This window comes from Diorhabda carinulata, chromosome 2, assembly GCF_026250575.1.
Source record: "Diorhabda carinulata isolate Delta chromosome 2, icDioCari1.1, whole genome shotgun sequence".
Lineage (NCBI taxonomy): Eukaryota > Metazoa > Arthropoda > Insecta > Coleoptera > Chrysomelidae > Diorhabda > Diorhabda carinulata.
The window spans coordinates 29,346,953-29,361,882 of NC_079461.1; the positions used below are offsets into that span (position 1 = coordinate 29,346,953).

Sequence of the window (14,930 nt, forward strand, 5' to 3'; positions counted from 1 at the left end):
TGTTCCAATACCTGTTTTTTTACTGAACCGTCACGTAATTTTTGGGATTGATTTTGTGCGCTGGGTTTAGCATTGCACGGTTTCGTTATTATACAAATATAGAAATGCGTTGGAACGGATTTTGATTCATTCGGATATCCCTCATCTCCTACTTGGATCAGTATAACGTGTTGATTGATGAGTTTTATAGTAGGTGGACAATGAAATATGATGCTACTATTTAAATGTTACGTAAATGCAAGAATATATCATGGTTGATTCCGAGAATACCCAAATAGAACCATCAAACTTGGTTATCCTGACCAGCCATGATTTACGAATAATAAATTCTGATCAGAAGATTCGGAAAATTAACTCGGTTCAGCTTATTTGACAGATGACTTAAAACTTTGAGGGTAGATTTACTTTTCTAAGGTCTCCTTTGCTATCACTTCATCACAACAAACAAAGATTTTGATACACATTTGATAATTACAGACAGTATTCAACCCAAAAAATAATTATTTTTTATTTTTTCTACTTCGGTTATAATATTCACGTTTTTTTCATTCATTTGCATTCATGAATAATGTAATTAATGAATAGATCAAAAAGCGTAAAAAAAGTACCGTAACGCGTCATTTTTCAATGCAATTATAACAAAGAGTGTTACTAGCTTACATTGAAACTAAATCGCCTTAATGTAGAAGTCTTCAACACTTTGGTATACTTATTTAAAATTTTAATGTAAGCTTAGTGTACGTTCACATTGGCGCCGCTCAAGCGGTGAGCGTCGAGCGATGCCGCTTTTGCGATGTCATCGCGCGTCATCACCTTTATAACGAACTTCGCAGAGATCCAATAAGATTTTTCCAGTTTTTAAGAAAGTCAGTGGAAACGTTTGATTACATTCTAGGAAAAATCAACGTTTAGGTAATATAAATATATTTTTATTTACCTGGAACTCCTACAATTTGTGATACTTCATCCCATAATTTTGCTACCATTTTCCTGTCTTTGTAGGAATGGTGTGTATCATTCCAAAGGGCTGGCCTGGTTTAATAACTCACGATCAATCATCTCATTTTACGACGTCATTTTATTAAAACTAGAACGTATAGAGTCCCACTTCGACTCCATACTGAATAAAAATATAAACATGAGCGCACCACAAAAGCGATGCCACTCAAAAAAACGAACAAGATCGAAGCTCGAGCGGCGCGATGCGTTGAATCGCGCAACTTTGAGCGGTGGTCTTTTACAATGTGAACACATCAATTTAAAGTCTATAGCAAGAAAGATTTTTTGACACCGCTGGAACGGCATCGTTCAACGCTCACCGCTTGAGCGTTGCCAATGTGAACCCACACTTAGATATTATTTCTAACATCTTTCAGGTTGCTTTAATATTCAGAATCGCAGGAGCTCTGCGAAGGGAGGAATTATATTAAATGAAGTGTAACGATATTAATAATACTGGAAATGTTTCGATTAACACAGTACCTGATAACAAAAACTTTTGTTCAACGTCAATTTACTGTTATTGGTGAAATAACAATAGATTAAATTTGGTAAACATTTATAAAAAATATAAAAACCAACGACTCACAAATGTCAAAACAGATCACTATTAGTGGATTCCGGTGGTAATATAATTCAACTAAAGAAGCACGGTGGGTGGAAATCCAACACAGTTGCGGAGGGTTACGTAGACGACTCAATAAAAAACAAAATGGATTCCGCAGTGAAAATTTCAACGGGTACAACTAGTACGACTTCAAGCAAGCTCATAATATCAGCTCCATTTGAATTAAATCAGATGTGACGAGAAATGAGTTAAAACAAAGAAAGACGATCAACAAATGATTGTAATCATAGTTGCGGAATCCATACTTGAACGGGCTCTAACAAGTTGGAATGGGAATGAAGGGATTGTCCGATAAACCGTCACCAGTTTATTGGAAAGCGTGTACGGTTTTCAAGTAAAAAATGGAACGAAGTTATTTTGATCCAGTAATTTCCATACTTCATAATTTATGGAAAGCTGTAATGGAAATTAATTATACAGTTTGAGCTGCTTTCGAGCTTAGTGATAAACAAACTTATGAAACGTTATTATTGCTTGTGATTTGTTTGCATGATCTACGATTTTGATGTTAAGTTGGAATTAAAATAAAATAGACACAAAAAAGAAAAACAAACAAGTATGCAATGTAATATATATTAAAATTAATTATAGAACTACTAATTATTAATAATCAAGTTATACTTTAGGTTATTTTTTTCAGATTTGATATTAGAATATTCTTTTAAATGAATTTTTTCTTATCTGCGATTTCATTTTTGTACTTGTACTTCAAACATTGAATGGGAAAAATTGTTATACATGGATATTGTCGTTAGCTTGACCTTTCGAATAATCATCTTTTTATGAGATACAAGAAATATCAATTGATATTACAATTACAGCTAATTCTAGTATAGAGCTCAATTTAAAATCACTTCTTCAGAGAAAAGATAGTTTGTAATAATGATACTGATTATAGGTCTTTGTTTATGTTAACGTTTTTATAGATTGTTTCAACTTGTTTCTTCAATACTAGATTCCATATTATGATAATATTAGTCAAAGGAAATATCAGAGCAGACTACATAGTCTGCTATAATTTTTTCCATCACTTTGTATCGATTGTGATTTGTTGATAAAAAAGCGATACAAACTAAAGCTAAATCAAACAACTAAAATAAATATTTTGAATCTAAATATTACCTCTTGTAGTCTACAATCATAATGAATCTAACTTGAATTTTCACTGACACATTAACTTTGTCTTCTACGTGGTTTTCAACAAATCACTTTTGCATTTGTAACGTTCCATTTATCCTTGTAAATATGTATAATAGCTTTTTGTAGTTTATAGCGGTTATCTGGCGATTAGTCCGGTCCGAAAAGTTGAACTATCAGCTGACGACGATAAAAAACATACACGTAACACGTTGATACCCATTTTTTTCTTGTTAAATGTTTATCTAAATTTGTCGGTTTGTGATAAACGGAGTTGACCAATGGAAATTACACATTTACAAATTCACTAAAATTTATTTGATTTAAGAAAATATTTAACGATACTGGCATCGCTTGAAATGGCACAGCTTTCCCAGCCAGAATATTTTTCTTTTACCAGTTTTCAACCGTCTCAACACCCTGACCACTTTATGCTTTGGGGAAAAGGGACGATTTCATCATACTCTCAATTTGACTACTCTCTATAGGAAGGGAGTATACCGTATAAAGGCAATCGGAAGAAAATTCAGACGAATCTACTCCTCTACCCTACTTCATACCTATAAAATCTACATCTGACACATAATCGAATATAGAGCCGATGCGCCCTACTCAATCATCTTCTCAAAAAGCTCTTATATTGCGAGCTGTCAATTCTCACGTACTGCAAATGCAAGTGCCGATTTAAACTTAGCATTAACGTTTATCTCAATAACCTAAATTCAAATTCTAAATAACCTACAAGCCCAATACTTCGCAATATCGAATCAAGAAATGCCCTGAGTTGTTTAAGTAAAAGTTTTTACATGTTATTTGTTTACACAAAGTGTCCATTTTACTGAAAATGCTCTAGAAATTTAATTATGACACATTTTTCAATTGATTGGAAACCTAAGTAGATGCGTTGGGTTATATTACACGTCAGTGTCCTTATAAGCTGAACTGATGCTCTACTAGTCCAACTGTACAGTATGAATTATTACTAAATGAAAAGATATATTTTTAGTGTGTAAAATAAGTGCCTTTGTCGTCTACTGCTTGATTCAAGCATCTCGTAAAGGATTTTGTTCCGTCTTGGATATTTTGGATCCAGTTGGAGGTTTTTTTTTTCAATTCGTCCATCCATCGCGTCGGCAGTCGTCTCCTTATACTATATGATCCATTTCTGAGACGCCATTATAGTATTCTCTTCGACCATCTATTATCTGACAATGCTACAAGGTCCCAGTTCTATTTTAAATGTATGACTCTTTGAATTTCGTCCGTAAATTCTGTTCTTTTACACAGTTTTTCGTTTCGTATTTTATCACTCTTACCATGGACTTATCCATGATTCGTTGAGATATTCGTAATTTATTTACAGCATATTTTCCTCACACCTGGATTATTACTTACAACCCAAGAGAAAACTTCCCTATCCGCTCCTTTAGCTACTAGCAGTGGCCCTACGGAAAATTTTCTTTCGAGGTATTTTATTCTCCTCAAATTCTTAATTTAATTCCACGCGCGATAATAAGAAAAGGTACACGTTGGGATCCAGTGCTATATGAGAAGAAATCAACTTTTTTCTTAATTAGGGACATTTCTAAGATATCCCACATTCCCTGGATGTTGAAGTGCAACATCTATGGATGTCTCATTACATCAAAAGGATTCATTATATTGTATAGGTGTTTATGATTTCTCAATCTTTCCTTGAATTTGAATGTTTATTCAATATGTAGAGCATAAAATGGAAAATTATTTCTTAAAAATAATATCGTCCAAGTGGCGCAAGCATTCTCGAAACGTAACATATTTTAAGAGCATTTTCTCCATCTCATGATAAATGTTTTTTAATTGGAGTATTGTTTTTAGTATATTCACGTAGTCTTTTAAGGAAACTCCATACGAGAAAATCATATCGAGATAAATCTAGACTGCGGCGAAATCTTCATATATCTCTTCTTCGCAAGATCAATTTTTTTGGGAATTGACCACAATATCCCAATCTGTAAGAGTCTAGGATTCAATTTTTGATTTATTTTCGATTCAATTCTCCTAACTTTCGTTTTATAGTTCTCTAGATTTGATTTTCTGTACTCTTTCTAGCTTGTTAGAATCAATCTACAGTTCCGCTCGTCGTTTCACCTATCCGAGGACATATTGTATGTTTAAACATCTAATTTGGAATTACCAATAGACTTACGAAATATTTTCACTGAGTGGTTCATAATTCGTAGGTGTGGGCGGCCTTCAGTAGGCCCGACGTGCGCCACTTAACGTCCGATGTCCTTTGAGAAGCCGAACAGGCGCTCTGGCTTGAACCCTTTGATGTCGTTACGCAGATTGTGGGGTTTGCACAGGTGTTTCAACCGCGCCCGTGTGAGTACAGGGCACTCGCAGATAACTTGGTCTGCAGTTTCATCCTACTCCATGCACCAACGGCACTCCATGATGCCCATAGTGTGAAGATGCCATCTTATATAGCAGTGTCCGGTTAGAAGTCTGGTCACTAGTCTGATCTCGCCCTTATTTAGCTGGAGTAGTTGTTTGGTGTGAGACGAAAGGGGTCCGTCTATATGAGCCTTGGCTTGTCCCACGTCAGGCGTCTCCATCCATTTCTGCCGAACCCGCTCTGCGAGAAAGCTGTTGAAAGAAAGACGTGATGTCGGCGGTTTTGGTCACACCAAGGATGGGTTCTGGGCCCATTGGTGGATTCGCTGATCCCAGTCTGGCGAGTTAGTCCGCTTCACTGTTGCCTTTTTTGCCCGACTGACCGGGCACCCAAACGAGTTGGAACTTGCACCCGATATTACTGTGTTCCTGTGGCATCGATTGTGTATCGCGCGTCCGCATTCCATCACAGCGAATACCTCGACGTGGAAGACGGTAGCGTGTTCCCCAAGCAAAAAAGTTTCGCTTATTTTGGCGTGTTCCTTCAAGAAGTAGTTATAAGTTGCTAATATCGGTTTTTGTTATTTTATCATGTCTTATTGTACCATTTGAATTCTTATACAAGTCTTTGACGATCTACTTTTAGATTTCACTTTCTTGAACAATAACAACTATATATTTTATCACTTCTAAATAGAACTTAATTTTTAAGATCGTGGATAATGGTATTTTCTTGAACGTGAACGCCTAGTGGTTGTAGTTATAAAATATATTTCATCCCAAAATGCATATTTTCAAAACTAAATATCAAATTGAATTAATTGTTTATGAGGATTTTTTGTTGAAATCATATTTAGGGGTTCACCTGTTTTTTGTAGATCAGTGTACATTGTTTGTTGAAGCTTATTTTCGACATTAGATGAAATTAAATGTTTAAATCATCCTACTGAGGACTATTTTTTTATTTTTTTCATTTGATCACGTTAAAAATTATTTGTTAGAGATTAATTTATGAAATGAACTTATATTTTCCAGTTATTCGTATAGGAATTGTGGAAAAATTCTCTTAATAACAAAAGATGAATATGGCACAAATAAGATCAACCACCCCAAAACGATTATCATATCGTTATCTATACATAGACTATTGATGATATAGGGGAAATCGAATTATCTTATCAATTTTATGCTGAAACATTTACTTCCGGAGATACCGGAAATGGCCATTGTTTGATACATCTCATCAAGATCTATCTGTGTGTGAAAAATCATGATGATTGACACATACGCAGAAGAGTTTCTGTGGAAAAAGTATGCAAATACATTATTTTCACGAAAAATCAATAGATAAAATGAAAATTTAGTAATTTTTGTATGGTTAGTTTAGGTTTTTTGATAAAAAGGATGCATTTGCATACTTTTTTCACAGAAACTCGCTTTTTACACATAGATAAATCTTGATGAGATCTATCATATATGTAATACTCCTATATGGCCAGTTTCTATTAGTGGAAGGTGTTCCGACTAAGTGAAACAAGCAGTTCTCTCTCTCCTCTGGGCGCTTCAGTTAGTTCTGCGCATCTTTTGCGCGCATGAAGCATGCGTAGTATAGATAACGCGTCCCGAACGAGAAAATGAATATTGTAGGCACCGTAACATAGAGACGTTTTTACCCATAAGAGCTGTCCATTTATAAGTATTACATACATGAGATAATGACCAACTACAGTATAATCAGAAATAAATATTTCTGCATAAAATAGATATGATAAAACGATGATTTCTCGTATCATCAATAGTTTATATATAGAGTTTCATGATAAAAGTCGTGGGGTGGCTTATATTACTCTTAGCGAGAATATTATAAATGAATGAAATAGTATTTTGGTGGATAATAAATCACAATAATTTTTTTGGTTCTTCGTACTTACCTTATTAAAAAATAATTTTCATTTTGCCACATACTTTACAGTCCTATCAATTTGTAATCATTCCAATTACCAACATTGTTCTCAGATAAATTTCACAAAATTTGCATATATCTATAGATATTTATCATTTGTAATCACTAAATTAGAAGGTGTTATATTTAATGTGATTATTGAGAATGCTTCATATTTTCTTCTCTAGTACTGCACTTTGAAATTTAGAATTGTCAAAAAGACATATTTGTTCAGTTGACAGTACATATTACCGTAAAAATTTTCAAAATGTCTCGTAAAAAGTGTAAAATACGATTTCATTCCCTCAAGAGTTTTTCAGTATTTTTTCTCTTTGTTATTTCTCTCGTACTATTAAATATTTTAACTGATAAATCAATTTCCGTCTATTTTTAAAGTAAACCTTGAACGCCCGATTCCTGTATTTGTTTTATTTTGTTATATTATAATTGGATTTAACTACCTAAATCTATTTCTTATATTTACCTACAAAAATATTTTTTGATGGAATTTATACAATGTTTTCAACTATTTACATATATTACGGTAGTTTTTACAATTGTTAAATAATTTGATTTAATATACTGACCCCGCATATGGGGCGTGTAAGATATTAACCCTTAACATCTGTCGACTTATATAAGAATTTGTTTTGTACGGCTGAGACAAAATGTATTAGAAGATAATATAAAATTTTACCATCATCTATTTATATGACAGAAGATTTATAACCTTAAATGTGCACAATTACGTATGTTGTAATATACTGTGCTATGTAAAATCATAAAAGTGAATATCAAAAATTATTTTTCTGGTATTTGAGGTATGTAGATAAGTTTTATTTATTTAGTTTTACCGTTTATTATGAAGAAATTTCTAAAAATTCCTTATTTACGTGATATTGCATTTGATACATAATGCAATGCAGTTATATAAAAATGTATGGATATATTTACAATAAAAATTCTATATTATAAAATTTTCTTGTCTTTAGATGGAACACCATATAAATTTCGTAGACGTAAAAGACGGAAAAACGCCCTAGGAGAGAAAGTTGTGTGTCGCTTATTATATATGCCTTACGGGAGTGAAGATGAATTATCACAATCCATGAACGATTCAGATGATGAAATGATTGAAATTTCAGATGAAGTTTTATTCGAAAAACATGATGAAATCCAAAATCGAATAGAAGATTACACTTCAAAGGTTCCGGCTGATTTGTCTAGCACTTCAAAAGCTTCAAATTGTTTTTCTAGCACTTCGAAAGTTACAGCTGACATTCGTAGCACGTCAAAAATTCCATTTGATTTCACTAGCACTTAGAAGTACTCAGATAAGGTTTCTGACGATGCTGTATAAAAAATTTCTGCAAAACAAAAATCCAATATTTCTCTAAAATCACTTATTACTTTAAAATCAATTCCTTGGAGAAAATTCGTTGGAGAAAATGATCTTTGATAATTTTAGACGATTATAAAAAATTTAAAGGAAATTCAAATATTCCGAATGGTTTGTTATAGTTACATATAATATCCATATAATTTTTTCAAATACTTTTGATGATGATGATTTGATGAATCTAATAGTACAACAGTCTATATTATATTTAGTACAAAAAGACCTTAATAAACAGTCAAAACTTTCCCTAAATTCCCTGTAAAAATACATAGGAATTCTTATTTTTTCATCTGTGGCACGTGTTTCGTGCATTAGAGATCTCTGGAAACCGATCTTGGGTAACGATATGGTGAAAATAACTATGGGAATCAACAAGTTTGAGGCCATTCGTTCCGTTCTTCATTTCAACGATAACACTAAAAATTCACAAGCTAATGATTCTACTACAAATAAACTGCTCAAATTGCGCCCTATCATAGACCATGTCAATAATAAATTTTCTAGTGTACCCATGGTTGAGAGTCTTTCTATTGATGAACAAATTTGTGCAACTAAAATAATATATTCGTTACGAATCCTGTTTGTTTGGGATCCTCTTTGTGGAACCCATTGACACAAAACGCAGGTATGTCCGAAATAAAAAATAATATGTGAACATTCCCTGTCCAAAAATTATCAAAGTCTAATCAGACACATAGGTAGTGTAGATTTGATAGATGCTCAAATTTGACGTCACAAAATAACTGTGAAAAGTAAAAAATGGTGTTTTCGCTTATTCCACCACTTGCTTGATTTGTGCGTTGTCAATGCTTGGGTTCTTTTTAACAGAATAAACAGCATAAACGGCAAAACAACAATATCTCAGAAACAATTTCGAATAGATTTAGCATATTCCCTGTGTAAAATTGGAAGGAGTGACACTCCTTGACGTGGTTGACCTGCCAGCGCTCAAATTAGAAGAAGATCTGCCCCTAGACCAACAACAGTTGTTCGTACTGATGGATTTGAGCATTGACCACGGTTTGAAGAAAAAAGAAATAGATGCAAATATGATAGCTGTAAAGCATTGACTGTTGTCATCTGCAGGAAATCACAGTATAAAGGTGTGTAGATATAAAAATTGAAAAGGTTAAAAGTTAACACATATAAACGAATAAACAACAGTTAATACATATAAAAATAAAAGAAAATCCGTAGTTCACAATATTATGGTTCTTCGTATTGCCTCGTCCCTCTAACATGATCGACGATAGATGTCTCGTGACCATTTAATTGTGTCGCTTATCATTAGTCTTCGCATTAGTGCTGCAGATTTTTAGTGTATGAAGAATGGCCTCGTTGTTTCGATCCCATGATACTAGCGCACCCACAATAAATATTTCTACATTGATACTGTACCCCTTCTCCGCAATCTGAATTGCTAGGTTCTCCTACTTGTGCAGCTTCTCTTCATGTGTGGTAGCGATCCTTTGCGTCCGGTTCTCGAGGGTACCGCGACGTCAATAATAGTGATTTTGTGGCTAATATCGTCTTTAATCACTATGTCAGAGTTCCTGCTCCCTCAATTGTTCTGTCTACTTGGATGGTGTCGGGGCATCTAGATGCAATAACCAACCTATCCTGGATGTTGTTGTGGCGAAGCTGAGTGTATTCCGCAGTGGTTGAGTACGTGTCGTATGATTTCTTTCTCAAACCCGTATCTTCTGCACTTCTTGTCGTTGCCGTGTATTCATATTTTGCAAGCATTTAGAGATAGCACCCCCCAGTCGTGCTCTATGTATGAAATGCCAGTCTCAGAGGCGCGTATTTCGGCCTGTTATATATACCTTTCCTGGTCCGGTTTGGAATTTTAGTAATTTGGAGTAGTGGTTTATGTGACTTTGAACTTAACCAGAGGCCGAGAAGCGATTAATCGAATAAAAAATATACTTATACAATACAATTCATAAGAAACTCATTTCTGAGTTCTATTTGAATGGAGAGCTACAGACAGGGCAACTGGTTGCTAACCTGCCGACAACGTGTTGGCAATTTGTTTAAAGAACCACGACTTGTGGTGCATTCGACAAAGACACGGCGCCTATAATACTATTTTCCGCGTTCCACATAGCGACTACTATCGTTTTATCGCGACGAAAACTTCACTCATGACTAACGCTATCGACAATCCTATTCAAGAGATGGGTCTAAGTGAGCAAAGTTTTAAAACGCATGCAACCATGGGAATCTATCTCATTATTTGATGCGGGGATTATTGAAAGGATATTATGAGTAACATAACTTTTAAAGCTTTTGCTTCATTTTTTCTGTTTTGCAATTTGTTATTATTTACTCCAGCGCTCAAAACGGTTCTTAATCCATTCCACTTTATTGTAACGCTCTGGACTAAGTGGAACGGGAACGAGTTTTTTACTTCAACAGGTTGGTTCAAGTAAAATTACTTGTTTATTTTTTTTTTGTTTCTTGGTCTTGCACATACTGCTCTAGGTGGGAAATAAAACTAAAGATATTTTAATAATACTTTTATTTCACGATGTGTTCAAAAATATGTTTTAGTATGATCCAGTTCGGCTGTTGTGTAGTCTTGTAATTAAGATAACTAAAATTGCTAACAACCGTTCAATTTATAACAATATCCTATCTAATATATACATACATAAATAATAATTCACCTTAATAAAGGTATATTTCAAATTTTCACGTAAAATATTAACAAATCCAAAATCATTCAATTTCAATAACAATTAGAAGCCGAAAACAAAAATCTTTTTTCCTTTTAAGTGCCTGCAAAAATATTGGTAATCTTCCAAATATTGTAAACCTTAGACTTTATATAATTTGTTCTTACAAGTTGTAACTCATATTGATTGAATATTAGACGTTTTAGCTAAAAATTTGATTGAAAAAAATTAAATAAAATGATTTCTTTTTTGTCAATATTCATCAATTTTGTAGAATAATTTCATTAAGTACATGCCTTTATTAAAATAAACGTTTAGACCAATTACTTTAAATTGACAATTTAACTAGATATCGGCTCGCGAACAGTCTTTACTAGAAACTTAACATATCATATTACAACAAAAAAAAAACAATAATAAATTATGTGAAACAATCTCATAATATTGCTACTAAATATAACACAACAATATTAGTTGCGAAAAACCTTCCAACTACAAACGAAATAAGAATATTTTGCTACCTTTGACGTTGTATCGTTTCGTAGATAAATAAAATAATAGTTAAAATCAACGTATTGACCGATATAATTAACAATATATGGGGCTTTTAGCATACAACTTTTTTTTTTAAAAATAGGGACTTTAGGGATAACACATGAAAAAAGGGAGTTTTGAGGACCTATCATTTTACTCAAAGTTCATTTAACAGAATAATATCTCATAGATAATTAACATGTTGCTGCAAATGGCAGCTATAGCGTGAACATTTTGATTAATAAAAAAAAGGAACTGTGTAAGTAAGAAGTGTACTAACGCACATATTTGTAATGGCTAATGTAACTATGAGTAAATCACGATTGTAACCCCACTGAGAGTTTTTTCAGGAAAAAAGTAGCTAAATGTGATCATTTTCATATATATATATATATATATATATATATATATATATATATATATATATATATATATACCACCGCATACTTTTAATTTAACTATCGTTCTCAGAAACTTTTTTTTCATTTGTTTATGGATGGTTGCCAGATGAAATTAAACATAAGTTGTATGATTAGAAGTGAAAATGATCACATTTAGCTACTTTTTTCCTGAAAAAACTCTCAGTGGGGTTACAATCGTGATTTACTCATAGTTACATTAGCCATTACAAATATGTGCGTTAGTACACTTCTTACTTACACAGTTCCTTTTATATATATATAAATAATCGTTGATACAAATTTTTTAAAATAAGGACTTACTAAGCTAAAAAAGAAACATTTATGGGCCTAAAATAAAAAAGGCATTTTTAGGAACCTCACTAAAAGCCCTTACAATTTAACCTTTTCACTGCGGCGCTCTCCTATAGTCGAGCAAGTAAAGCTTTCCCGGCGTGCACGGTCCCATTGCAGACCACCCCTAAAGTCGGGCGAAAGATCTAACATTTAAATAAAATAAGCTCATAAACGCATTCTAATGGACAACCCTTTAAAAGTTTTAGAAATCCTCACAAGTTGCAAATCACTTCAGTTACAAAATAACATTTTCTGTTATGAACGTTTATAATCAATTTGATTCATTATATTTTTGAATTGAATTTAAGTCCAATATAATTGTACATATTAAACGCAACAAAAATTCCGCCGAAATACCGAGATGGAAAGATACTCATCATATGAGGTAAGTTTAGGTGGGAGAGGGCAGCTCACAGTACCCAGTCGGTTCTCCCCATGAAGCAGTGAAAAAGTTAAAAAATAGACCTTACGCGATATCACAGTGCATTAGATCTCCAATACTATAAAATTCAAACAAAATAGCTGATAAGCTCGCTAAAGCGGGGGCAGACAAGCCCTTCATGGGACCCGAACCCTTCTGTAGCATTAACTACAAAACCATGGAAAAAGCACTGGAAATTCCTCATAAAAATGAAAATAAAAAACTCAATAGAAAATAATTTACAAAAGTTTCTACAATAACAAAATCACCAGAACAAAGTAAGCTAATCCACCACGATAAAGGGATTATTTGGAAGTCACTGGGGTAATGATGCCGGTTCTAATATTCCGAGAATTCCCAATTCATGGTATTTGATACCAACCGGCACAATATGTTAGTTTCTATTTGGGAGTGTAGTTATAATTGATGCTTTTTGACTGTGAATATCGAAAATATTCAAATCTTTCATTGTCCAATATTAGTATGCTTTTCTTCTTCTCCATTTTTATGGATTCTATTACAAATATTTACATTTTTTAATTTCTAGAAGATGTATTCTTAAGAGCAAGAAACAAAGCGTTTTGTAGAAATATGGGCTGAAATTGAGAGCTACGATAATACGTAGAGCAAAGAGTTATTGTAGAAAATTAAATTAATGTTGGGTATAAAAAATATTTTAATTTTTTATAATATCTACCTATAAACTGTCTACTAAGTTTATATATTATTTAACGCTATTAAGCACTATTTAATTGTTCATAATAGTTTAGACAGATTTATTAATCTGTAGTTTCTGTCAAACTGAATTTGGAGTATCATTGATATAACTCATCTTCAAGGTAGAAAGTTTCGAGTCTTAACCACGCAATCAAATATTGAACAATTTATTTTTTATTAAACTAAGAATTAAGCAACAACGTACAAGTATTAACAAAATACTCCCTTCTACCCTTGTCAAACCACGGTGATGCTAACTTAAGAGTATTTCTGCCTAAGATTAAAAAAATCATACTTATAGCTGTAATAACACATATTATTTCTGTGTGTCTTATAAAGAAATAAGACAGGCATTCTGACATAACTATTTCACTACAATTCCTTCAAATATTATCTTCTACAGCGGCAAAATCGGTTTTAGCTTCTAAAATAATTGAAAAATTAGATTTTCAGCAAAATCAAGAATCCGTTTATCTAATTATATAATCAAGGACTAATTTGAAATCCTTACAAACTTATTATCAAACGACGATGACAAATAAAGGATATCCTGTATATAATAAACGACAATTAAACTAATTTATAAAAATGTATTGTCTGTATAGATAGCAACCATTAGAAATATCATAAAATTCTCGGCATAAACACTCTTAATAATATAAAATATAGATTTATTCTTATATACAGAAAACAGAATATATGAAAAAAGCGAATATATAAATAAAATATTACATAAAATCTTACACGATAGGTTTAATTCAATATATACAAGAAAAAAAATACAAAATACTTTATACACAATTGTGCCATATGCTAAATCTGTTATTAAAAAAACTGCCAGTAGAATCAAGTTGGGCCTAATACGAAATCTTTCGATGATTAGTTAATACTCATATACACAATTCTCTGTTGTATTACTACTATACATACTCAACAATCCATTTAAAAATAATATAACTTTCAGGAGGCGTACATTCTATTTATTTCATGTTTATATCGTTCTTGGATATCTTTCCTCTTCAATTTGAACGCGGCAGTTACAAGACCCATATCTGGCGACCAAACTTCTGTTACTAATTTAACTGCAGCGGGAATTTCGAATTTTGCAAGTTTATCTGCAAAAAAATATCTAGTAGTAACATCTACGTTAACGAGAAATAATTAAATTGATCATTTGTAACACAAATTGGGAAAACAGAATGTATTTTAAGCCTATTCGAGAATTTTTCATAACGGAAAGAAAGTAAAAGAGATATCAAACAAGTGTACAAGAGTTGAATCAAGGAATCGACAAACTGAAAAGAAACATTTTGGGAAGAACAGTGATTACCAAATGATTGG

General features: G+C 32.7%; 2 protein-coding genes across 10 annotated transcripts in view; both read right to left on the minus strand.

The window, feature by feature from the left end:
* LOC130903843 (long-chain-fatty-acid--CoA ligase 4-like) overlaps nt 1–7,305 on the minus strand; it is a 25,598-nt gene extending 18,293 nt beyond the window's left edge. The window contains exons 1-2 of one of the 2 annotated variants that reach the window (XM_057816186.1): nt 7,072–7,290; nt 2,750–3,071 (exon numbers count right to left, since the gene is read on the minus strand). In XM_057816186.1, coding sequence (XP_057672169.1) covers nt 2,750–2,769 — 20 coding nt within the window. In that variant the 5' untranslated portion in view covers nt 2,770–3,071; nt 7,072–7,290. Of the gene's footprint in view, nt 1–2,749; nt 3,072–7,071 lie in introns of both variants that reach the window. The other variant, XM_057816185.1, reaches the window with a different exon arrangement.
* Nucleotides 7,306–13,384: 6,079 nt separating this feature from the next.
* LOC130902889 (long-chain-fatty-acid--CoA ligase 4) overlaps nt 13,385–14,930 on the minus strand; it is a 41,624-nt gene continuing 40,078 nt past the window's right edge. For all 8 annotated transcript variants that reach the window (XM_057815192.1, XM_057815175.1, XM_057815171.1 and 5 more), the window contains one exon: nt 13,385–14,704. In XM_057815192.1, the coding sequence (XP_057671175.1) occupies nt 14,550–14,704 (155 nt within the window). In that variant the 3' untranslated portion in view covers nt 13,385–14,549. The remainder of the gene's footprint in view (nt 14,705–14,930) is intronic.